Source organism: Tasmannia lanceolata, unplaced genomic scaffold (genome assembly GCF_043159265.1).
Source record: "Tasmannia lanceolata isolate RefF3 unplaced genomic scaffold, GAP_Taslan_0.1 ptg000004l, whole genome shotgun sequence".
NCBI lineage: Eukaryota > Viridiplantae > Streptophyta > Magnoliopsida > Canellales > Winteraceae > Tasmannia > Tasmannia lanceolata.
In genome coordinates this window covers 143,897-170,404 of record NW_027518681.1, presented here as the reverse complement: position 1 = coordinate 170,404, position 26,508 = coordinate 143,897, and the positions used below count along the sequence as shown (strand labels likewise).

Sequence of the window (26,508 nt, the reverse complement as noted above, 5' to 3'; positions counted from 1 at the left end):
CTCAAATGGGGTAGAAGAAGTACCCTTGGAGGGTCCATCAAATCCAGAAGAAAGTCCTGAAGTTGAAAGTCATGGGTTTTCAGCTACAAAAAAGGGGGTTATTAGTACCTAAGGGGGGCTTCTCAAGGGCAATAGAGGGGAGCTATGCATGGTATTAGAGAAGGGATTATGGGCCCTCAAATGGGGTAGAAGAAGTACCCTTGGAGGGTCCATCAAATCCAGAAGATGGTCGTCAAGTTGAAAGTCATGGGTTTTCAGCTACAAAAAAGGGGTTATTAGTACCTAAGGGGGGCTTCTCAAGGGCAATAGAGGGGAGCTATGCATGGTATTAGAGAAGGGATTATGGGCCCTCAAATGGGGTAGAAGAAGTACCCTTGGAGGGTCCTTCAAATCCAGAAGATGGTCGTCAAGTTGAAAGTCATGGGTTTTCAGCTACAAAGAAGGGGTTATTAGTACCTATGGGGGGCTTCTCAAGGCCAATAGAGGGGACCTATGGATGGTATTAGAGAAGGGATTATGGGCCCTCAAATGGGGTAGGAGAAGTACCCTTGGAGGGTGCAGCAAATCCAAAGATGGTGCTCAAGTTGAAAGGCATGGGTTTTCAGCTACAAAGAAGGGGTTATTAGTACCTAAGGGGGGCTTCTCAAGGGCAATAGAGGGGAGCTATGCATGGTATTAGAGAAGGGATTATGGGGCCTCAAAAATTCAATCCCTACACTCTTCAAACTCATGTCTGTCTTCTTTTCGCAAGCACTTTCACATTTAACACCAAAGCTAAATTGGATAGCATGAGTTTTGAAATACTAATAATAGCAATATCTTATGGAGCACAACCACCCTTTGCGTATTATCATATCACACTGCCACATTTCTCTTAAATAAAATCTTTGCAAATTATTTCTTTCAGATAGTAAAGAAAATAATATGAAAGATAACAAGGGGGTGAAGGCAACGGAGAAAGATATGTGATTGTATAAGAATGCCATCTGGAAACATGTACCCCAACTGTAAGAACGGTGTGTTTGCCACAAATGGTTTATTTTTTCTCTAAATATACACTCAACTCCTATTGTTAAAGCATCAATTTCTTTAATGTTTATCTTTTCAACAATTTGTTGCTCAAAATAAATGGATGTTAAGAAAGCTTTTATTCATGGAAAGTTCAAAAGCATAAATGTAGTTCAAAAGCTTTTAGTATGAGAGGTGAGACTACAAACTACATCTACATCTCTACTATGACAGGTGAGAATACAAATTTCTCAACTGACTACAAACTACATCTCTACTTCGTACTCACACCGAAGACAAATCATGAAAAATAAACTGAGACCAGGTAGGGTTTACTGTTTTCCAGGTTTCATACGTGCTTCACCTTCGTCGAGATCGCCGGAGAGATTGCCTACGGCTCTGTTTGGTTGTCAAAAATCAGGCATCTCATTAGAATTTCGTGGGAATTTTAGATGCCGGCACGTCGTTTGGTTGTGTTTTTCAAACCCGATGGTCAAAACACCCACAACAATGTCGGGATACGGTCGGCCCACGTGGCTCTCCAATGAGAACCGAATGGCAAACCCCCAAAACCGAGTTTCTGTATTAGAATTTCAACAGGAATGGCCTTCTCAAACGACGGATGAGGCTCCACGCACTGTTTCGTCGCATATCTTCCGCTAAATTCTTGTAATCAAATGGCATTTGGGAATTTAGTTCCAACAAAATCCTAGTAAGCATCCCTACAACCAAACGTTATTTCAAAACCCCACCCCCATAAGGTCCTTTCATTGCCATTCTGCACAAATCCCCTTCACTTCCCCTTCCCCTTCCCGCCGAGATTCACGAACCAAACAGAGCCGTAGAGATCGCCGGAGAAGAGGACGGAAAAAAAAATAACACAGACGGGAGGAGAGAAGAGGGAAGAGAGACGAGGGAAGAGAAAGAGAGGGAAACTGAAATACTTTTAAGTCATATCACCTATTTCTGCCACAAGGGCATTCTCGTCATTGAAAATTTTGAAAACCAAATTTTGACCCCCTTATGTCATTTTGGCTATAGCTAGACCCCTGTGTCATTATACGATTTATTTGACCCCCCTACGTCAAATCTTCAAAATAAAATGAAGATGAACTACAATGCTACTATATTTGGAGGTGGTAGAAAAAAAGAGCAAACTAGTTGGAGTCACCATGCATGCAGAGAATTTTAGCAACTCTTATCTCAAAATTCAACTAAGTACTGAATTGTGTGGCCATTAACCATTTATATTGGGACCTATATTTCTTTCCAGCATGTAAGATTGGCAAATGGCGAAGCCAATAATAAGCTAGTTAGAGCAAGAGTGTCTAAGGAAAGCTTAGAGTTGCTTGATTTTCTCCCTCCTTAGCGGCCGACTACTAGTACTTGTCGGTTTCATTTTTGGTTTTGATATCTACACGTTAGACATTAAGTACTTTTGATTTCATTTTTATACATTTTTATATGCCTGCCGACCTGTCGTATTTCAATTCTCTTTGTTTGATTGATTTAGCTTGTCTTATTTGTTTCATTCACCTGTTTTTTAGTTTTGTCTCCAAATATCCAGCATTCTCTTCCATTCTCCCTCATGCAATTTGGACTGTGATTCTCAATGCATTGATTCAAAACTGAAAGCCATAACTAGAGGGAGTTGATATCTGCACTTTAAATTTTGATAATGGCGCTTCACTATTTATTTTATATTTTTGTGAATAGCTGGTACAGTTGATATCTGCAGTATAGAAACCATGCAACCTTTATAACAAAAACCCATAATTTATGTTTCAAATGTATACAAAACAAAAAATTAAATGATATCAATATAGTGTTGGCAATCACCACAAGAATAGAACAATGACACACAGCAATTATCACTGTTCACCACTCAAACACAAACACTTGTTCTTTGTCTTCTGCTTAAAACCTTCAAACAAGCACACAAAAGCACATGAATACATTTATAGAATTTTAATATATGTTTAGTTTTGACTGTCTACTATTCTAGTGTCAAGCTGATGATCTCTTCAAGCTGTGAAGCTCCCTGCATAAAAAAAAGATAAAAATTCGAATGAGAATAACACTAATTAAAAATAATCTAACTCAATGCAAATGCATATGTTTACTTGCAAATACTAATACTATAAAAAAAATTGCAAAACAGGAACAGAGCATTTAGATGACAAATTGTGGGCATTTTTGGGGTGAAACATATTAACAGGCAAGTGTACAAGTCTGAGAAACTTATTCATAATCTCAACAAGTTTACCTGTTGAAGGCTGCTATCGAGAATAGCATTTTGATTTGTGTACTTCAAAAGTGCCTCACATCAAATGATCATACTAACCTTCTGATTTGTGTACTTCAAACAGATAGAAAATAAAACGAGAATAGCATATACATCAAATGTTCTTACTGACCTTCAAACAGATAGAAAACAAAACGAGAAGCATATAACAACTTATAATAATAACAATAGGAGATGTAATCCACAATTTCTTATTTTGATAATCGTGCTCCTCTCAAGGGGTATAAGGGGTATGAAACTGATAAATGATCAAGGGACTATCCAATGTTGCCATTTCTTTTTTTTAATTCAGTTACGGGTGTTTCTAATCCCTTCCTCTTGTGAGTAACATCGCAGTTAGGCTAGAGCCCCAAAAACATCCTTTTATGTTTGGATTGCGGGGATGTCAGAAATTAGAAAGGGTCGGTATTGAAGGAAAAAAGAAACCTTCAAAAGAACTGGATTACAGCCCCTCAATAGCTGAGTTAAAAACATGCATCGGATTAGAGGTATTTCAAGAACCACAAATGGATTACTGCTAATAAGCCAACCAATAATCAGCTTTCGATTGGTAAAGGAATTCAATTAAATAATTAAAATCGGCTACCAGGGAAATGTTGAGCTTCGAGTCAGTACAATCAACAGTACAGATCTTGTACAGTTGAATTACTTGTATCAGATTAGAGACAATAGCAATAACAATACACAACCGACAATCAACATTCAGTGAGTAAAATCCTTCAACTAAATGACTAAAATCATATTCTAAGGTCACTTTAGATCTCTGGATCATCACAATAAAGAAAACAAATCAAGTGTAGTTGCATACTTGAATTACTTGTTTCGGATTACAGGCAAAAACAACAAAATCATTAAAATAATGTTTTAATCTCTGTTTCAAAAAAAAGCCAAATCAAATCCTAGTCACTTTGAATGCCACGATCGTGTACCCAGATGAAATAGTCATAATTATGGAGTCAAAGGATATCTTATTTACTTTGAAGGGTGAAAATGTGGATTCAGACAGGAACTCATCCAGCGTAAAAGGGAGTTGACACGACAGAGTCGACGATGATGCTGAGACGTTTTAAAACTATGGTTGTAATGAAAGATACCTTTCCTCAGATTAAAATCGAAAAAAATAAATTGTTGGTACGAGAGGACTAAACAATAAAAAGTTGTAAGATGGGACCTTCTAATTGAACAGGCTCAACGCCACAAACCATCATTGCTGCTTAAAAGGTTGAACCAAAACCTTCAAAACAACCAAAACACCTCTGATGAAACTTGTTCTATAAAGCTAACAGGGAACACCATATATTGATATGAGAGTGCTGAAATAATGAAGACTAGAGGTTTGTAAGAAACAAGTTGAACAAAGTCATGCTCAGAAAGACCACTAGAGACACACCTTTTCTATCAAGGTAACAGGTAAGAGGTAACACCATATATTGAAACAAGGGGTTTGCTAGGGACCATCACAGAAAGGCATTTTGTGGCAAGCTGTTGCATTTGAGAGCAGCCACCTCAGATGAATAAAGTTCATAAAACAAAATCTGATGAAAAGTGAGCCTGTGAGGCTGCTCTCACATGCAACAGCCAGCCATGAAATGCCATCCGGGATAGTCGCTAGCAAATCCCTTGAAGCAATATATGTACCACAACCCAATCAATGTAACCATCTACTAGACACATAAGATATAATCTAGCTAAGCGAACCATGAATATGCAGTAGCCTGAAACCCTCATTAGATGAACAATCTTAATTGTCTAGTCAGAAGATTTTTGTCCTCGTTGAATATGAACCCGTAGTTAATTTCTCATTTTCTAGCATTTGAATAGAACACATCGCAATAGAGTTTTCAAATGAACAATTCAGATATGATGCCAATGTAAATTCCGTAACGGGAAGAAGTTAGGAAAAGACCTTTTCAATTCTTCAGATATGGTAGGAAGAAGTTAAGAAATGACCTTTTCAATTCAGATGTGGCAGGAAGAAGTTAAGAAAAGACCTTTCAAATTCAGATAAGGCCCCAATGTAGAAATGAATAGTGATACGAATAGATGTGCCCATATTACCTTTTGGTAATACAGGTTTCCAACTGTAAAAAATTGCACACCCAATGGTGTTCATCCTCATCAATCTGGTGTGCCCAGCTAGTCTAGAACATTGCCTCCAGTCCCGAGGTGATCAAGTGTTCAGCTTGATTATTAACATTATGTCCTCATTTTATGTTAAAATCATTTCTTTTATCCTACAGTCATATCCTTTTATCCAGGTGAGGATCACCCAATAATGGTGAGACTAGAGGTAATGGTGGCACGCTAAATGAGTGGAACAAATGTCTAAGTGTGCCACATGTATTATAATGTGACAAAAAACCATAACGGCAGCCCCATCCTTCTAGAAAAACAGTCAATTGAAATTCATTTTATTGAAGAAAATATCATACCAAATTTCCTTGTCATCTTGCTGTGTTTCCTCGTTAGACATAGAATTGCTTGAATCTGTAACATAACAAAAAGATAAGATGAGCAAGGCCAACTGAAGAGCACTGCTATTGACAGTTAAACCCCTTTTATCTACTCTCATTTGTGACCCTATCAAAATGGTGGGTTCTTTAAGAATTTGCACTAAAATTAATAATTTCCATTTGTAGGCCATGACAAAGGTTGACATTATACATTCACCATGGGTTTATCCACAAAGCATTGAATAGTAACCATGAGGTCAACTGCCACAACAACAAAAAATGAATGCCGTGCAGTTTTCCCATGAGAAAAAAGGTCTTGAGGCAAGAAAGAACATCATACACCTGATCATTTTTCAAAAAAAAAAAGAAAGAAAAAAAGAACAGAAAAAAAAAAATTCGAGATGTTTTTTTTACCTTTCTCACTAGCAAACTTAGTCTCTGAATTCGTTACCTTCCCCTTCTCTCTGTTGGTATCCTGCCTACTTAGCCGCTGAGATTTCTTTTGCAAATTATTCCTATTATCAATAACAGATGCCAAATTTGAAGAGCTTTTGCTAACTGATGCCCTGTTCTTGACTGCAGTTCTTTTTTACCACCCTCTTTCTAAATTGCTTCTCCAACTACAGACGCTCTAATATTTTCGGAATTCAATGATTTGGGTTTCAAATTGCCAGCTCTTGCAGTAGAAGTCGAATGACCATCTTCATCAGATGACTCAGGGACCAGAGAGCATGTCTCAGAGACCTGTACCTGCTCTAAATCTTCTGAAATATTGTAGCTTCTCAGCAATTCCTTTGTGGGTTCTCCAAGTTCCAGAAGGTTATGTCAAAGTACATATGATTTCAGCTCATCACGCAATCGCTGAAAAGGCTGTGAATTCAAGCCACAACGCATTAGCAAATTAGAATTATGTGGGAAAGAAAAATCAAGACAGGCAATGTCACAAATATCGTTCTTGGGAATTTCTAGGCAAAGGAAAATCTCAGAATATATTAAATTTCTTTTATTTTTTCCAGGTTTATATCAGGAAAAAAATATAAAAATAAAGTTATTTAAAAATACATAAATATATAAAATTTAAGAAAAATATATAATATTAAAAAAATTGTAAAAATGTCAGGATAACATCATGATATTATTGCAATATTTTATGATATTATTGCTATATTTTTAAAATCTAGGGATTATTTCGGAATTGTCGTTTTATCAAAATGTCGCTATAAAAACGTGATAATTTGAAAATATTGGAGATATTTGAATACAAGCAGTGTGTGTAATGTGAAATTGAAGAATATACGGGCCTAGATACCTCACATCCAGACTCTAAGGCAAGCTTGAAAAACCCAAGTGAAATTGAATGCTTAGCGGCAGATTCAGATATCTTAATCTGTGATATCCAATAAGAGACAGATGAGAGAACACTGAATTTCCACCTGTTTGTCGACTTTGACGCGTCAGAGACAGGTGTATCACAATTTCCCTGGCTGCTAGTTGATTTCTTTGTTCTAATTTCTGATATTGGAGTAATGCTGCTAACCGGTCTCGGTAGTGGGCTGACAGAAGACTTGGCAGGAATTGAGAGGCGTCTGGGTGGTTTAGCAGTTTTTTCCTTGTCAGAAAGATCAAGAACACTCACACTTTTGCTTACATTTGAGATAGCCCGACCCCTGCGCAAGTATGAAATTAATCTCTTCATCTTCTTCTGCAGAGGATGTTGTATACATCTAAATTTGAAATACATAAATATAGAAAGAAATAAAATTTTATATTATAGCTAAAATCTGCCTGTACCAAAATATCTTTCTCCCTCCCATTTTAGAAGGAAATTATATGCTGAAAGGCCGTATGAACACATAAAGGTGGTACGATAAAGGTACCATCCTTGAGATTTGGTCCAACAGCAGCCCATCAAAAAGTGAGCTGCTGTAGGATCAAATATGAAGGATGGGATGCTGAGTACGTATTCACAAGACCTTTCATCATATAATTCTCTTAGAAACAAGTCATTTCTCTCATATTTTGCTACTAGACACACCATCTCTCTACCATCTTTTCTTTACACAGAGTTCAATTATACATGCTCTTTAGAAGATCTTTTTTTAATGTATTTATTTATCCCTTGATCTCATACACCAAAGAAAACAAGATTAAAAATAAATAAAAGGTTTGAAATTTTGAATGTAGTAGGAAGAGAGGACATCAAAATTTCGAATTTAAATATAACTGTGAAGTTGGATTTCTAATGAGTCATGACTAGTTCAACATGTCGAAGTGAATATGTAAAAGTTTTAACCTAAAATTTGTATAGAAAGATTTAGATATGTAATTTTATCAACAAAATGATGTATTGCAAGCAAAGATTATAATTAAATAAAATAATAACTTCAAAGAAATCTATATCAAATCAAATTTGATCTGGAAATTTATAAATGATAAAGTATGCATATGATCGGTTACTATAAAATGCATAAAACAATAACCAAAAGAAAAAAATTATTTAAATACATAAAATTTAAGAATAGCTTATGCGCAATCTGTTTATGTATGGATCTAATAAATAAACAATAGAATAATAAAAGAAGAGGATTAAATCTTTCGCGATGCTTGCGATTCGTGGGTCCAATCATTGATGGTGGATCTGTCATGGATGGATTGAGAAGTTGGTATTCCGTAAAAGCCCTGTGTGAAAATCAATATGAATGCCGAAGATTTGACGCGGCCATCGCCCCAATATATAAGATCGAGATTAAATAAAATGGTTTGGAAAAATGTATAAATTCTAGTTTGTATTTGTGTATTAATGGCTTGTATGGTGAAAAAAAACAATTGTAGAAAGTCTACATTATAGTAAAGTGTGTGCAGAGAAAGAAATGACTTTTTTTAAGAGAGTTCTCCTGTAACCTTTTGAGCAATAGGAGGCGAGGAAGAGAGAGAGAGAGAGAGAGAGAGAGAGAGAGAGAGAGAGAGAGAGAGAGAGAGAATTGCACCAGTCGAGGGAAATATCCCCACCCCACCCCCTTCTAGGATTTTGAGGGGAAGAGAGAAATGAAAGATCCTCTTGAGAGGAGAGCCTACTGTTATTTTTTTAGAAGTAGGATAGGAGTCCATTTTTTGTACTACTATAAAAGAAAATGGAAGAAAAAAAAAGATATTTGGGGAGTGCCAAAAATAAAAATGATTATTTTTAATTGAAATAGGGTTGTATGTAAAAAAAAGAACCTTTTCTATAATAGGAAAGTTCGTCGAAAATTGTGTTATCTTTTCTGAAATGACACGTCAATGGTGTTTTATTCAATTTCGCGTACTGTGAGAAAGACTATAATGCCTCGTTCATTTTTAATTGTTCATGTTTTTTAATCTCCACCACCACCGACGACCATCGCTGCAACTCGAAAAAGGTGGAAGAAGAGGAGAAAGAAGAGAAAGAAGACGATGAAAAAGTGGACAAATTAGATGAAGAAAAGAGCGTGAAGAATGAAACAAAAGAATCGACAATGGAAAAAGTAGAAGACTCCAGAAAAAAATTTAAAAAAAAGAGAGAGAGAGGAAGCAGAAATTGGGGCCGTGTCGGTGAGAATTGCGGCTGACTTCGTGAAATGTGGCGTCACTGAGTCGACCGAAAAATCTCACAGAGTCAACTCTAAATTTCACCAAGCTGACTTTAAAAATACTGAGTCAATCCTAAATCTCACCGAGTCAACCCCAATTCCACCAATACGACCCCAACATTCTCTTCTTCCCCTTTTTCATTTTTTTCGATCCATTCTTTCAAGTGTCGATTCTCCTTTTTTTCTTTCTCCCTCTTCTTTTCCATTTTTCTAGCATCTTCTATTTTTCCCGACATCAATTCTTTCTATTTTCTTCTTCCTCTGCTTCTTCTTCCTCCTTCAAGTTGCAGCAATGGTCAGCCATGGTGGTGGAGATTAAACAATAGGAAAACAAAGAAGAATGAGAATAAGGCATTTTGGTCTTTTTAATCCTACAACACCAAACATACATGAAATGTCATAATGGTTCCATTCTGAAGTAATTTCTCCACAGAACACAGTTTTTGAGAAACTTTCTCTTCTATATTTGGATGTATGTAGTTAGAAGATTTATTAGAAAGAACAAAGATTTTAGAAATATAAGTAAAAGAAACTTTTTGGAAAAAATAAGGACCGTAGCCTTTTACTAGTTATGGTAAAAGGTAATCTTTTATTGAAATAAAAAATAAAAGAACAATAGGTTACAATGAGAATTTATATGGTGGCCGACCGTGAAAATCACAAGGGCAGAGTGTCAAAACTCTGCCCCTTGATTTTTTATCCTGGTCAAAACCCCTTTTTTGACTTTCCACTTAGATAAAAAATCAAGGGGCAGAGATTTGACACTCTGCCCTTGTGATTTTCACGGTCGGCCACCATATAAAAACTCGGTTACAATTACCCCTCTTTTTCATCTCTTTTCTATATAACAAGTGACAAAGAAGCAAACACATGAATAATATGTAGGTCATAATTTAAATAGAATAAAATTAAACTAAATAGACACCTATAGGATACCCCTCTTGTGTGCCTGATTTGAAAGTGTGGTATCCAAATAAATAAAATCAAAAATAAATAACAAAAAATAGTAAGAAAAAACTAGTGGACACAGTAAACAGATTGGGGCAATAACATACAACATCCAATGAGAACACTCTCAATGGCAGCTCGTACATGAACCTTGCTCTGAATTGTTGCCTTGAGCACACAGGACCACATAAAATGAAATTTATACAACAACCTGGCTTTGATACCAAATATGATGTGGAGCGGAAGTGAAAACCAAGTGGATTCTAAACATCGGCAGCAGAAATCATTGAAGCTTCTAAACTTATACAGTTATACTCTTTGATTTGGTATGCTCTGATACCAATCCAATGTAGAGTGGTCAGCAAAAGCAACTTTTAATCACAGCAGTAGAAACTCTAGAATTGGTGTGCTTTGAAGCCACTACATATTCAGTCCTTAACTTAAATCCAAAGACGTAGCAACAAATATGAAATTGAGGCGCCCACTACAAAAATCTTTACCTCCCTTAGGCCATGTTTGGATCTCAAGAAAAATATTTCCGACCGAAACTTTTTCTAGGGGAAATGTTTCCTTTCCTCGATTTAGAAGGGAATAAATTTTTGAATTAATTGGATCATTTTTTCCATCTCAAATAATTTATTTTAGAAAAAAATAAAGATTAAAATTTGCAAGATTTCAGCCCATATAGCTGAAAAATCTTTACCTCCCTTAGGCCATGTTTGGGTCTCAAGAAAAACTATGCATGGGTGTAAAAATTGTGGCCCCACCCTAATGCATAGGTTAGTCTAGATTATGGTGGGCCCCACTCTAATGCATAGGTTATTATGAATTCATGAAGGATGCTGTATATGTGAGCATCCATTGGGGTGCAGCTGTCGAGCAAAGATATATATTTTACAGTTTTGTTCTTTTGATATTTATGAAAACACCAAGGAACCAATAGTGACCAAGGGTTAAATGGAGAAGATTAATAGAGTTGAGAAAATGGTTTTACGATGTTGACATGAATTTTCACAATGTTAGCACTGATGGAAGCTAAATTTTGATGGCAGTAGACGAAACCTTGGCTACACTGGGTTTTTTAAGTTAGGCTCCTTCATCCTGATGTACCTGTGTGTGGATCATACAAACTCAAATGATAGTATTAACTATTAAGCAATCTCAGAAAACATGAACACATGGTTGAAATCATGGCAATCCTAGAAAATCCAAAAGCCGTGACTGCAATAAGATAGTACAGAGCAATATAATTATTAACTGCATATTAGATCATAAACTCTTAACACAGGAGATGCACAAATTAAAAGATTAAGTGGAAAGTTTGTGAATTAATATTCAACTAACATTCAAAAAAAGAGTAAAGAAGGAAAAGATGAAAAGAAATCTGATCTTGCCAACAGGAGACCACTGGAGCAAAAGAAATAAAGCAAATCAAATGCTATATCTGGATGGTAAAGGGTAAAACATCAAAGATAAAGGGCAAAATGAAAGAAAAAAAAAAGGCAAAATCTGGATGTAAAGGAACATAGCTGAAGTCTGAATCTCTGTTATCCCTTTCATTTGGTTCTTGCAATGAAGAAATATAGCTAACAAAGAAAGGAGGAGGATGCAAAGATAAGAAATGAGAAAGAAGCTGAATAAACTTACCAGTGAGCAGATGGATGTATTTGTTGTATTTGGCTGATGATAGGCATGAGAACGTTGTTGCCGGCCGCCGCTGTAGAAGAAAGGGGGTTTCTAGTATTTCTTCTGTAAAAGCAGGACTCCTCTTAACCTCTTATTTCATTTACCCAAGACTTCTATTTTGTAAAACCCGTACTCCCCTTACCTCTTATTTCTTTTACCCAAAATTTTGATTTATGATGACTTGCCCAGAATCAAAAAATAAGAAACTGAAATAGTATTGAGCTGATATTTTGGGTAAATTATCCCAAAAAATCCTCTAATGTTAAGCTACAGTTTAGGAAAAATTGCTGACTTTAAGGGGTGGACCGGTGGCAAAATCAAATACGAGGCAAAATCGAATTGGTTTGGGGAAATTTAAATTGATTGGCAACTATATGTAAGGGTGGCAAACGATTTCTTACAGGAGGGAAACCCAAAAACTTTTCCAAAGAAACCTTTTCCTGAAAAAGGCCAATGACATTTTGTAATCCTAGAGGCTTAGTATATATTATAGATAGATTATAGATATATATACCCATCATGTGACCAAAATTGAACATTTTAGATTTTCGGATAATTCCTTAGTCATACTCATGCGAAGAATATTTCTTATCTTGATTGAAGTTAAATATATTTTTTTAAATGCAATAAAAGAGAGTATTCCTACCGAAACCTCTGACAGCCTAACCGAGTGTGGAACCGAGCAAATCCCTACAAGCCACATAGCATAAAGGGAGTAGTTGTGCACTTGTAAAGAGCTCAAAAATGAATTTTCTAAGTACTCTTCCCTTCGGGTTTGGGTGAGTGATGATGAATATGGGCCAGTTAAAAAGAATCTCTTTTTTCTTTTTTGACTCAAAGTGAATTCTTTAATAGCTCTCCCATTTCTGCTTTCTCATTTCTTATCTCCTCCTTCAATTCCACCCAAATTCACTCATTTTCTTCTCCAAGATCGTCAGTGGTTGGTCCTTCATTTGTAGTAGAAATTTCACATGCACTTATGTCCTTCATTTGTAGTAGAAATTTTGCAAAAAATACAAAAAAAAAAAAAAAAAAAACAAGAAAAAAACCATTAAAATAGGGAAAACCCCCAAAATCTCGCCTAAGAGAAATTCTCGGTCGAGATTTTCGACCCAAGATTCCCACAAAGACTCTCTCTCTCCAAAATCTCGGTATCGCGAGATCATTAGCAAGCCCGAAAATCCTCACTGAACTTATCTTCTCAGGACTTGTAAATTTACAAATGAATGGTGATCAGTAATACTTTTTTTGTAAATGTTTGACCTGTGCATCAGTAATACTTTTTTTTTTTTTTTTTTCATCTTGATTTGTGATTTTCGGTCTTGGGATTTGTCCAAAATTTTGTGTCTTCTTTCTACTTAGAAGCCTGATTGATGTTTTTTTTGTTCTTCTCTCCCATATTTCTGCCCCTCTTCAAGAAACCGTATTTCAGGGTAAATTTTAGAAACCCTGTTTCAGGGTAAATTTTAGAAACCTTGTTTCAGGGTAATTTACCCATGTCACATTTTAGAAACGCTACCTCTCTGTTCTTTTCTTTTTTTCATTTATGAAATTTCTTGGATTTGGGATTCTTCTGAGTTTTTCTTACTTATGATGCTTTCTTTTTCTTTTCTCAGTTTTTTCCTCAAATGTTCTTACAGGCAACATAGTTTAAGACCACTTGATGTTGTACTATACATGTGTTCATTGGGACTTGCTAGGCAATTTTAAGAAAAGCCATGTCGCGGCTGACTTTTGCATGTGAGAAAATCCACGGAGGCTCAAAAGTGCCGGTTCTCTGGTGCAAAAGTTAGCCACAAAATGGCTTTCGGCTAAATTGCTTAGCAAGCCCATTTATTCAACCGCTTTTTCCTATTGCTTACATTTTCCCCCTTCGCTACTTTATAAATGATTAAGACACCTTCTGTTGCCATCTGCTGCTAAGTTTTTAGGGGAGAAAATCGGAATCGCTCTCTTTACTGGCGAGTTCTTAGGGGAGAAAATCGTGCAAAAAGAGATGTCCACGAATTCCCATCGGCCTTCACCCTCTCCATCCCTTCGGCATGTCCTGGTTTTTTAAAGATTCGATGGATTTTGGGGCTCAACAATCGATCTGGAGATTCTTTTCCCAATCTGCGACTGATTATTCAAGCTCTGCTGTTGGTTTTGGAATTTCTTTCTTCCTTCCTTCCTTTTTTTTGTTGTTGTTGATTCGATTCCTTTCTTCTTCCAGGAGTAGGCTTTTGGGCGTCAAACATTTAAGACACCTTCTGTTGCCATCTGCTGCTAAGTTTGGGTTCCAGACTTTGATTTCACCTCTCTAGCCTTTTTTTTGATGGATTTATCAGGAAGGGGATGCTCTATATTTTGGTTGATAGTTCAAAGATTGCGGGTATACCATTAAAAGAAAATTGTATTGCAGGTATAAACAAATCTTACCATTGCTCTATTGTCTGTTGGAATTGCACACAATGTCTGGATATAAAAGTTTCTCATGAAAAAAATTAATCATGGTATTTTTGTAGTTTGCTTAATCATGTTTGAAATTGAACCAATAGGGTCATTGTTGGATGCAACATAATTTGAAAATTTAGTCATGGTATTTCTGTATCTTACTTAATTGTGAACTGGAAAATTTAGAATAAATGAGTCTCTTTGAATTTCGATGAAGAGATGAGTTTCTTTGAATTTAACTTCTTGACTATGGTTTTCTGTACACACCCTTCCAACCATCAACCATTGTTATTTTTTAAGTTTACTTAATTCTGAGCTAGAAGATTTAGAAAGGATGAGTTTCTTTGGATATAAGTTGTTCACATTGGCTCTTTGTACACACCCTTCCAACCATCAAACAGTGGTGTATATTTTTGACAAAAGCTAATATGTAGCAATGATGTCATTTCTTTAATTTTCAAAGTCTCTTTCTCATGCTCTTTAAGGTTGGGCATCGAAGTACCTCCAGCTTCTTTTCCTTTTTCCCCAATTTGTCCTGTCTATGAGCCCTCCGGTTATTGGGTTCTTTTACCAGATCTGGTTGGAAGTAGTGGAACTTTTTTAGAGAGAGAGAGAGAGCCCTTTTTGCAATTGTCTACAGAGGTAATTATATGAATCTCTTTATTATTTAGATAGATCTATTGTACCATTGAATTCACGTCCTCTATTGCAAGGTCTAACTCAGAAACCATACTATCCACTCTTTATAAGTATTTAAGATTTTCTATGGTTTCCCTTCTTCTCTTAAAGATTTGAAAACGATGAAAATCAATCCAATGATCATTTCTAATGATCTCTGCAAATTTCTTATGAGCTTGATTTTGGGAGCCAGTATTGGTGACTTTTTTATAGCAACTATGGTCTATGGGTGATTTTGAGAGAGTATTGGTGGCTTTTCAGATTCTCAAGTATGTATTAAGTACAATAGCAATTAATGAAGTTGAGAGCATATATCAATTTCACTGCCATGAAGGAGATAAAAGTTGGTTTATAAAGGTGGAGTGCAATGAAATTTGGATGTGGTTGCTGTGTTTTCTTTCTTCTTCTTTTAAATCTACAGAGTAGCCCCTGCAAAGGATGGGTTATTGTAGCTTGAAAGGTACGGGGAAAAACCTTTGATATTCCACATAGAGTAGCCCCTGCAAAGGATGGGTTGTGGTAGCTTGAAAGGTATGGGGAAAAACATTTGACATTCCACATATGTTTCACTTGCACAGAAACTGCTCGATGAAATGTTTTTAAGAAAAGAAAGAATTTTTTACCTACCTTTGTGCAATGTTAGTCTTTTACATCTGAGCAGAGATTTGCTCTTGCTGGCCTTTCCTTTTTTCATGACAATTCCTTTCAGGTTTATCCAAAAAACTTTCTCTTTTTCACATTTATATAGTATAGATAGTCATGGAATTCTATAAAGATATGTTTCATTTAATTGTAGGCATGATTTTCCTAAGCTTTGTAATAATCTACTATGGGTTCCAACATTGCTTATATTGGGTTTTTAAGGTTTTTGATTTGTTGAATCTAGGATTGCCTGAGATCGTTTGTTCGCATGGTACAACTTGATATATCTCTTTGTTTAATCTGTATTCTTTGTTTCAGTATGTGCAGGCAGTTCTTTCCCTTTCTATTTGTTTTGGAATTTTGATTGTTGATATGGAAATGAAGCTTTTCACTTTACTGTGATTTTATGTAGAACCCATGTCAGGAAAAGTGATGAAATGCGTTTGTAAACTATGGTCTCTAGGTTTTGAATGTGAATACTTGTTTTATCTCAATTTGTAGACCGTCAAATACACTTATTAAGACACACAATAGACTTCTAATCAAACCCAATCTTAACAAAAAATTGTTTCACATCCTTGGTTAAATCAAATCTATAACTATAATCCTGCAACCAGTCAAAGTTAAACACAGGACACTATCAGTTTAACTGATTTTGGAACTGTTTTAAAACAACACAAAATCAGCATATCACAATGATCCAATTGGGAGAAAACATTTAAACAACATGTAATCAGTTTCACATTTTCGGTCTTTGAACTGTTTTTTTTATTTAATCTCAGTATATTAGGGCTGCTAAAATTTCTCATTCAAGACGGTGAGTTGAGGTGAGTTCTAATTTGGTGATTCATGGCAGTTTCTATAACGCATCCACCCTTGGAAGAAGATATGCCAAAGTCCTATAAAGCAACTACAACCAGAATAGATGACTTTAAAATGGTAATAGACACTGAGAAGTGAACAACAAAATGAAAAAAAAAAATAGGAATGGAAGAAAAGCAGAGGAAGTGAGAACCTATTACTGTAAGAAAGAGAGCTGAAAATGGTAATAGACACTGAGAAGTGAACAACAAAATGAAAAAAAAAATAGGAATGGAAGAAAAGCAGAGGAAGTGAGAACCTATTACTGTAAGAAAGAGAGCTGAAAATGATAAACGTCAGGGTGGATCAAAGAGAAAATAGAGATTAGAAAGGAGATAAAAGCAAGAGGAAGCTCAAGAAATTGGAGCTCACCTTCTTCTGTATAAGCTTCTTCCGCCAGTAATAGTTTCCAAAACGTGACAAAAAATGGAATTAATTGAGAATACTGCAAATAAAAGCATGCAAATGATTAATCAAAGAGAATAAAAATGTGTGGGTCCATAAAGTAGGAGGTAGGTCAAGAAATTGGAGCTCATCTTCAACACCGCATTTTTTTGAATGTGAATAGTTTTTTTTATCTCAATTTGTAGACCGTCAAATACACTTATTAAGACACACAATAGACTTCTAATCAAACCCAATCTTAACCATAAATTGTTTCACATCCTTGGTTAAATCAAATCTATAACTATAATCCTACAACCAGTCAAAGTTAAACATTGGACACTATCAGTTTAACTGATTTTGGAACTGTTTTAAAACAACACAAAGTCAGCATATCACAATTATCCCAATTTGCGAGAAAACATTTAAAGAACATGTAATCAGTGTCACATTTTCAGTCTTTGAACTGTTTTTTTTATATTTAATCTCGGTATATTAGGGCCGCTAAAAATGTCTCACTCAAGAAGGTGAGCTGAGGTGAGCTCTAATTTGTGGAGGTTCCTCTTATTTTATATCTTTTCTAATTTTATTTTCTTTGATCCACCATTTGCATGCTTTTATTTGTATCATTCTCAATTAATTTCTTTTTTGGGCAGGTTTTGAAAACTGTTATAGGTGGAAGAAGCTTATACAGAAGGTTCGAAACTTTCATGATTCTTTGCACTTTTCTGTTTTTTGGAACTGTAGCTGAGAAGATCTGATGTTACATTTCAATGTCAAGAACTACTCGATGCTTAGCATTTGGTGGAAGTAGAAACATAGTATTGCATGATCCCGAGATTGACCCACAGTTAGTTTTATCAACATGTTCTCAAGAATGTGGTAAGCTGTATTTTTTTTTGGAATGTTTTTCTCTTCTTTGTTATTGTCTGTTTTTATCCTTTTGCTTCAGTTTTTGGATTTTGATTGCATATGTATACTGCCGAATTCTGGGAATGTTGTGCGCTTTTAATTTTTTATAGCAATTTTTTTCACATTCAACAGTTTCTTGCAAAAGGAGCTCTCTCTATTTGTCTGACTTTTGTCTTTATTTTCCTGTATTGGGAAAGGAATTGGTCTTTAGTTTGATTATAACAGTTGGACATGTTTCATGTGTAGAATTTCTTGGTTGTCTCACTAGACAAATCCAAAACATTCTTCCTCGATTTAACATTTGTTATCCCATGAAATGAGGATGTTTTTATAGACAGCATCATAACATGAATTGTATAATCTTAGTTGATACCCATTTTTAAGATGGGGATTTTTATTAGCTTTTGCATTTCCACCCATGTAAAAACATTAAACAATCTTCTTTGATTGGATTTTTTTACTCTTTTAGGGTCGAATTATAACGACTGAAAGAAAAATAAGGAGCTGGAATCTCTCCCTGTTTTCACATCTCTTCATTGAAAAGTTACATCTTCCTTAATTTCGTATCTCTTGGTATCGTCAACACATGAAAAGTTACAGCTTTCTTACTTTCATATCTCTTTGTACGTTTCTTTGTAGGCCTCACTACTGTCTGCTAGAGTTCTATCCGTTCGAATTTCTGTAGCATCTACTAAATGTTTTACAGTGGTTACTCTGTCCACTTTTTATACAATGTTGTAGCTTCATGCCGAATTTGTTGAGATGCAACTGGTATGGCCTAAGAAGCACGGGTGCGGGCTACGGGTACGACACGACACGGGTACGTGATTTTCCAAAAAACCCGGGTGCGGGTACGTTAAATATAATAATATTTTTTATTATTTTATTATATATTTATAAAAATTAAAAACAATTAAAGAACAATCAAATTACAATTAACATCACCAAAATAGCAAAATCTAATATTACTCCATATTTCATAAGTTCCCACTTTAAGTACAAGATGTTACGATCGCATCATTCATTAGATACAATGTCCGTCGCCTCATCTCCAATATCATCATCTACATCATCGGTAAAAACAACGGCTTCCAAATCGGGCTCATCGAGTGAAAGGCTAGCAACTTCAAGCACCCCAACATCCTCAAAAGAGTCAAATGAATCTCCACCTATGTCCCACATCCTCTTCTCTCCCTGTGCATACTGTGGAGATCGTCTTTATAGAAGACGGAGATTACTATGAACAAAAATAAAGTCCTGAGCCCGTTGTGGAGTTATCTTGTTCCTTCTCAAAGAATGCACAAAGGAGTAAGTGCTCCAATTCCTCTCGGCACAAGATGAAGACGAAGGCTGCATAAGAAGCTTCAAAGCTAAGCTTTGAAGCATAGGAGCACACGTACCGTGGACAGCCCACCAATCATGAGGCTCTAAAGTAGCTCGGTCATTGATGGAATCAACGTCATTGAATAATCTAGACTTCATAGAGAAGTGGGCAGACTCCACATTAGCCTTCGTGCGATCTGCTGAATTGGGAAAGTACCTTTTGATGCACCTTACCCTCTCTGCATAAATCTCTGTATCCTTATGTGGAGGAACACGATTGGAACCGGCACTAAGCCATTCTTCGCTGTAATACCTTCAAGAATAGAAAAAATAATTTAGTTTCATGTTAAAAGTAGGAAATAAAGTTTACAATGAACATAACTATTAATCTAAATAAAATTTGAAGTCACCTAACCTTGGATTCAATGAATGAGCCAAGCAATGAAGCGAAGTGTTGCTCTTGTTCCAACGATCAAAAAGAATTTCTTGCACCAATTCATAAAAGCTAGACTCTTCTTCTTTTCTCTTTGCTTCCTTCCTATAGATTGCCGTCTTCATTTTCTCAATCATCGTGTTCCACATATCATAAACCAAATGAAGACAAGGCTTATCCGTGTCACACTCTCTTAGCATGTCATACATAGGAGATGTAAAAGAGAGTATGTAATCGATAGAATCCCACCAAATGTCATCCAACACCTTCTCTTTCACAAACTTTGCTTTTCCTACATCATCATCTCTATAGCAATTCCATTTGTCACTAATCACCATCGATTGTAGACCTTGCTTTAAGAGTTTAAATCGCTTAAGCATCACAATAACACTCGCAAAGCGAGTCTCGGCAACGGAAAGCAACTTCAAACTATTGAAGTCGTTGAATATGGCCAATCTCATCGAATGATTCATGATGAAATTCTTCACTAGCATGACATCTCCCGCAATATCCGAGATCCAACTACATTCTCCATAGACAATTTGATTTACTTCCACATTCTTTGCCGCACAAATGTTCTTCAAAGCAAGATTGAGTGTGTGCACCACACACGGGGTCCAAAATATGGAAGGAAATTGAGTTTCAACAAGTTGTCCGGCCGCCTTGCAATTTGGAGCATTATCGGTAACTACCTGGACAACCTTATCATGTCCAACCTCATTAATGACTTCCTTCAATAAGTTAGCAATGAAATGCTTGTCTTTTGTCTCCCCCGAACAATCTATCGCCTTAAGAAACATAGCTCTACCTTCCGATACCGCCATGAAGTTAATGAGAGGCCTCCTCTGTGAGTCGCTCCATCCATCACTAACAATGCTCACGCCTTTCTCCCTCCACGTGTCTCTAATAGGTTGCAACAACTTATCAATATTAGCCCTCTCTCTTTGAAGTAGAGTTGTCCTAAGCAAGTTGTACCCCGGAGGCAAATACCCCGAAAGTGCATTGTTGGCGGCAAAAGTGTAGGAACTAGCATAGTATGGGTTTCTTGCTAGGTGAAAGGGCAAGCCACCGGAGTAAAACATCCTAGCAATCTCGGCATGTAGTTGATCACGGGTCGCCATGTTGAAAGCTTTTTCAAGTGCACTCACATTTCCACTTGTCTTTCTCTTCTTCAAATCATAACTTGGAGCCACAAACATACTTGTGCAACCCAATGATCCAGTACTCGACGATGGCGGCAATGGCACTTTCTTGGGAGCATTTTGCTTCATAATCTCTTTGCATTCTTCCTCAAACCTTTGCATTGCAAGTAGATCACTTGCTTTCACTTTAGAACATGGTCCGATTCCTTGTCCCGCTATCTTCAACAAGTGCGCCCTAACCCTTGTGTAGGAGCTACTGAAACTCTTACTGCAAAAATTGCATTGCCGCCTCACATTCCCTCCACCCTTAGGATCTTTATCAAATCTAGAGACATGCTTCCATAAAGGCTTCGACAAATCTTCATCAGTAGAAGACGTATGTGCGGTTTGGGCGGCGCTACTAGCACCGGATGAAGACATTCTAAAATCTATTAAACAGCAAAAACAATTTTAGTACGCAACGTTGCAACCCAACAAAACAAGGGACTCTAATTCTCAATTACACAAATTGAAACAAACAAGGTTACAAGGCAACACCAATTGTAAATTTGTATACACAACCAAACATACCCATGTAAATTAAACAATTGTATACACAACCAAACATACCCATGTAAATTCAAAAGGCAAGTGGCAAATGGCAAATGGCAAATAGCAAATGGCAAATGGCAAATGGCAAATGGCAATCCAATGCAATGCAATTATAAATTTATAATGAAGCAGTTTTAGACTCTCAAGTCTCAAGTCTCAACAGGTACTGGCGTATTGCATCCAAAAATCAGTTTTGGACTCTCAACAGAGTAACAGACAACAGGTATTTGCACCCAAAAATAAGTTTTGAACTCTCAACAGCCAACAGGTATTGCACCCAAAAATTTGTTTTGGACTCTCAACAGCCAACAGGTATTGCACCCAAAAATCAGTTTTGGACTCTCAACAGCCAAGAGCCAAGAACCAACAGCCAATAGGTATTGCACCCAAAAATCAGTTTTGGACTCTCAACAGCCAACAGGTATTACACCCAAAACTCAGTTTTGGACTCTCAACAACCAACATGTATTGCACCCAAAAATCAGATTTGGATTTTGAGAACAGATTGTGAGTCCGAAGCTGATTCTTGGACTCAAAATTAGATTCAACAGACTTTGAGTCCAAAAATCTGCTTTGGAGTCACAATCTGTCCTCAAAATCCAAAAGAAAGAGGGCCCAATAATCTGTTTTTGGACTCAAAATCGATTCACAAAATCCCCAAAAAAACAGATTCACAAAATCCCCAAAAAAAGAAAGAGAGACAGAGATACGCAGATTTAAGGCCCTGTTCGTTTCAGATTTTGACAACCGATTGTGCTCCCAAAAGGGAAAAAGCCCAAAACCTATTTGGAGATTATGACAACTGATTGTCAGCCCTAAATAGGTTTGATTAAAATTTAAAAACAATCAGTTGGCAAAATCTCAAACAAAAAGGGCCTAAGTTTGGAGATTATGACAACTGATTGCCAGCCCTAAACCTATTAATCTGAGGAAATAGGTTTGGGGAACACAATCGGTTGCCATAATCTGAGGAAGGAAAAAGAAAAAGAAAATGGGAGAGAGAGAGAGAGAGAGAGAGAGAGAGAGAGAGAGAGAGAGAGAGAGAGAGAGAGAAATACCGGAGGTTCCGTCGGAGAGGGAGCCGGAGGGAGAGGGAACCGTCGGGAGAGCCGTCGGGAGACGGAGCCGGAGGGAGAGAGAGCCGGAGGGAGAGGGAGCCGTCGGGGCCGGAGGGAGAGCCGGAGGGAGAGGGAGAGCCGTCGGGAGAGAGAGAGAGAGAGAGAGAGAGAGAGAGAGAGAGAGAGAGAGAGAGAGAGAGAGAGAGAGAGATGTTAGGGTTTTTAAAAAACCCAAATCGTGCATTTATACTTTTTTAAAAGTTTTAAACCCCCCCCCCCTTTTACTCCACACACACCCCTTAACTTAAAGTTTTTTTTTTTAAAAACGTGTCAGGTGCGCACCCCCAACGCACCCGACACGCACCCGAATCACAAAAGTTTCTTTTTTTTTAAAATTTTCTGGGGTGCGTACCCGGGACGTACCCGAGCGTACCCGCACCCCATACGTGTGGGGTACGGGTACGGGACCCCCGAGAGAGTACCCGTGCTTCGTAGGGTATGGCTGGCCCCCCTCCTTCCTATACCAACTAATAAATGATTTCTTATATTTGAGATGTACCCCCCTCCTCTTTCTGTAGCAACTACTAAATGATTTCTTATAATATGATATTTGGCCTCGTGTCAAACCAGTACATTCTCCACCGGCATCAACCACTCACTCCGTGCATCGCACGGGTTTCTAACTAGTGTGTGTGTGTGTTACACACACACACACACACACAGAGGTGTTCTTGCGCAGCTGCTTCAGAAACTCATGTAGCCCTACATTTTTTGGGTGATCTAAAGCATTCATTTGGAAGGCACTTCCATGGATAGGGTGTGTACCAAAAATCAGCCCTTTAGGATCATCCTCTCCCTGCCATTTGTGGAGGGAAAACATTATCGGAAACAGTGTCTGTCCATTTTCCCCTCCACCTTTGATTGGGTTAGGATGATCCTATAGGGCCGATTTTTGGTACACACCCTATCCATGGAAGGGCCTTTCCAACTCATGTGGGCCACATGAGTTTTTAGAGCAGCTACTCAGATAGCTTATCTGAGCATGGATTTTTAAAACAAGGGTGGGCCCACATTTTGGGGGTGATCCTAAGCATTCATTTGGAAGGCCCCATCATGGATGGCGTGTGTAACAAAAATCAGCTCCATTGGATCATCCTAACCCTTCCATTTGTGGAGGGAAAAATTGGGCAAATTTGTGGACAAACAGTATCTGTCCATTTTTCCCTCCTCAAATGGACATGTTAAGATGATCAGATTGTGCTGATTTTTGGTACACACCCCATCCATGATGGGACCTTCCAAATGAATGCTTAAGATCACCCCCTCACCCACAAAATGTGGGCCCACCCTGTTTTAAATAAACTTCAACTCAATTTGTAGTACAGTAACTTGTGTTATGGCCACGATTTTAAATTTCAGTTTCGGTTATAATTTCGGTCTTGACCAAAACCGAAAATTTTGGCCAAAAACCGGTAATTGGAAAATTTATTAATTAATTATTTAACATATTTAGGCTGAAATTACCAAAATTTTGGAATAATTTTATATTTAAAAAAAAATCAATTTCTTAAAATTTCGAATGGTAAAATATGGAATTTCATATTTCGCCAAATTTGGTTTTCGGTATTTCGGATTTTGGCTGAAATTTGAAACCATGGTTATCTAAATCCGAAATTTGAAATCATGGTTATGGTGAGATTATATGTATCACAGAAAATACCTTAAGAGTATCTGCAATTGGTGACCGTATAAAATGAATGAGGGATCTGATTAGTAAAGGTGTAGAAATCAGAGGCATCAAAGTGGTCCTTGGCATGAGATTAGAAAGTTTTTGTGCATAAATTGCAGAGTTCAATTTCCTAATAAGTAACAAAAAAAAAGGCCACAGAAATGTGGTTATCTAGCATCTTGAAACAATGATCTTTCCATGAAAGAGGGATTGTTTTTTGAAGGTAGGGATGTAAAAAAAAAGGACCTCGAAACTTAGTTTTCTACCATCTTCAAACAATGATTTTTTCATTTGGCAAGAATTCCTAATAGATGTTTGGACTTGGCAAAAAGTCAGCATAGTAATATTGTAACAAAGTTCGGAATTGAGAGAAAGAAACTTTGCAAAAAAGAAAGGAATATGGAAGAATGTTTGGACTTGGCATTGAATTCCCCTTACGAAAACCAGAGGAAAAAAATCTTAATAGACGCTGAAATACTTGAATCGTAGTCCAAGTACACTTGACTTGGATATCTTCCTCTCAAAGAAGGTATCCCATATTGTCGAAGATATGTAAAATCGTTATGAAAAAGAAACCAATATTAACACTGGAATGACGATTGGAGTTGGCATTTCATCCATAACCACGTAAATTCCCCTTACAAAAAGCAGCAGGAATTTTTCTATGGAAATATCAATGCAACAAACAATGGCACAAACATAACTAATCCCATAAACATCAATGCAACAAACATAACTACGTGCATGCCCACTAAGAAATGTGATGAAACTTCTTAGAAAATGCATTGAGCACTGACATGAATTTCTCCCATTTCAAAGACGGCTTTGAGCTTTGGACACCATTTTCTATAACAAAGCAGGTCTTGAGATAGAAATTACCAATCCCAAAAAAAATTAGCCAAGTAACACCTACCAAAATTTGACTGAAAAATATGAATCTAAATACCAACATGCCATCAAAATGGCAAGATAATCTAAACCAATTCAGTGTATTGAGCATCCCATCCAACAACACCATAAAAAAGAAGATGAGACTAAAATAATAGCCCTGTTTGGGTTGCCAGAATTTTTTGGAAATGAAAAAAAATTTACATTAAAAATTAGGAGCCCAAACAAAAATTTTCGGATTGCAGGATTTTCTTGGAAATGTTTGGAGAAGACACCCATCCATTGTAACAAAAAGAGAAGATACCCATGATGATTTGCAAGACTGAAAAGGAATTGGGAGAAGCAGCACCCTCCTCGCTCCACTCTTGCTGAATGCCGGGGCTACAATACTGTGCTAAAAAATGTTGTGCCTGCTAAATCTACACTGTGTTCGTCTTATGGCTCTGGTTGATATAAAACTCTAAGTGGTGGGTCACTCTTGCAATTTGGGTACTATGCATAGGATTTTTGAATCACCCGGCGATATCAGAGAATGGAATACAAAGAAGAATATGACGTTGGGCAAATGGTAGATATACTGCCCCTTAAAGTCAGTGAATGGAATGAGAAAACAGAGAAAAGAATAAAACTGCAAGTTCACTAACTTCTTTTCCTTCATATCCTCGAGGATATGAAGGAAAAGAAGAAAAAAATTGCCTCATTAATAGTAAAAAATATTACCTTTTTTTCTATCAAAAGTAATACCATAGCTTGACAGAGCAACACACAGTGGTAAAATTCACCTTCGTTGGAGATGAAAACTGCCCTCCAGATCCTGATTTCCAAGAATGAAGCTGGGCGTGAGAATAGGTTTGTAGCAAAAATAGATACGAAATTGTCATCCATGAAGAAAACTAAAAGATTATCTTAGATTTCATACAGGAGACAAATACCCCTAAAGCCAATGTATTAGACAGGGAGACAGGGAAAGGCTTTGAGGATATGAAACCCTAAATTACCCCCAAAAAAAAAAAAAATGCAAAAATCCCAATGTTGTAGAAGATAAATAGGAAACCTAAGAAGAGGAGGAAGATAAGGAAAATACCTTTTTTTCTTGGACCGTGTATTCCTTCAGGAACTGAAAGCAGAGCTGGGCCTGAGGAGAGAGAGGGGTGATGGTGGAATGGCAGAAAAATACGAATCGGAGTTTGAAGAAGGGGAAGGAGAAGGAGCCCTCGACCCGCAACAGATAGAGGAGGATTTATTCAATCACATAGTTTGGGCAACGTTTCACAATTTAATGAATCCTCCACTTATTTTCACTAGGTGACAGTCTCTTTCAATCAAAGAAGAGCTGCGGTAGAAGAAAAGAAAGTGGATAGGCACGGGAGCGGAATAGACAGATTGTGTCATGGAAGTACCGACCCGAGGTAGTTCCTTTGAGAGT

At 36.9% G+C, this 26,508-nt stretch overlaps 1 protein-coding gene and 1 long non-coding RNA gene across 5 annotated transcripts; one reads left to right on the top strand and one right to left on the bottom strand.

Annotated features, from left to right (window-relative positions):
• Positions 1–2,739: 2,739 nt before the first annotated feature.
• LOC143875975 (uncharacterized) lies at positions 2,740–26,488 on the bottom strand. 4 transcript variants are annotated; one of them, XR_013250245.1, is made up of 7 exons: positions 26,167–26,488; positions 25,803–25,896; positions 11,385–11,432; positions 7,076–7,433; positions 6,181–6,636; positions 5,746–5,800; positions 2,740–3,049 (listed from the first exon to the last, which is right to left on the bottom strand). XR_013250245.1 is itself a non-coding variant. In XM_077377552.1 (6 exons), exons 1-4 carry the CDS (start codon positions 17,081–17,083, stop codon positions 6,592–6,594), a joined length of 594 nt encoding a protein of 197 aa, XP_077233667.1. In that variant the 5' UTR covers positions 17,084–17,098; the 3' UTR covers positions 2,740–3,049; positions 5,746–5,800; positions 6,181–6,591. The 4 variants fall into 4 exon arrangements, 1 of the variants encoding a protein (XP_077233667.1); XR_013250246.1 differs by lacking the exon at positions 11,385–11,432 and having other exon boundaries at positions 26,167–26,487; XM_077377552.1 differs by lacking the exons at positions 11,385–11,432; positions 25,803–25,896; positions 26,167–26,488 and adding exons at positions 11,970–12,071; positions 16,995–17,098.
• On the top strand, positions 11,418–18,049 carry LOC143875976 (uncharacterized). The gene is made up of 2 exons (XR_013250247.1): positions 11,418–14,409; positions 17,663–18,049. It is a non-coding gene; the product is annotated as an uncharacterized LOC143875976 (long non-coding RNA).
• Positions 26,489–26,508: the final 20 nt, after the last annotated feature.

Bases quoted from the DNA above. Each gene is read 5' to 3' on its own strand.
- LOC143875975 (XM_077377552.1), bottom strand. From the start codon at position 17,083: ATGCTTTTATTTGCAGTATTCTCAATTAATTCCATTTTTTGTCACGTT. The intron at 12,072-16,994 runs GTGAGCTCCAAT...CTGCTTTTACAG, and splicing joins AGAAGCTTATACAGAAGAAG to AAGAAATACTAGAAACCCCC. The intron at 6,637-7,075 runs GTATCTAGGCCC...TTGAATTCACAG, and splicing joins CCTTAGAGTCTGGATGTGAG to CCTTTTCAGCGATTGCGTGA.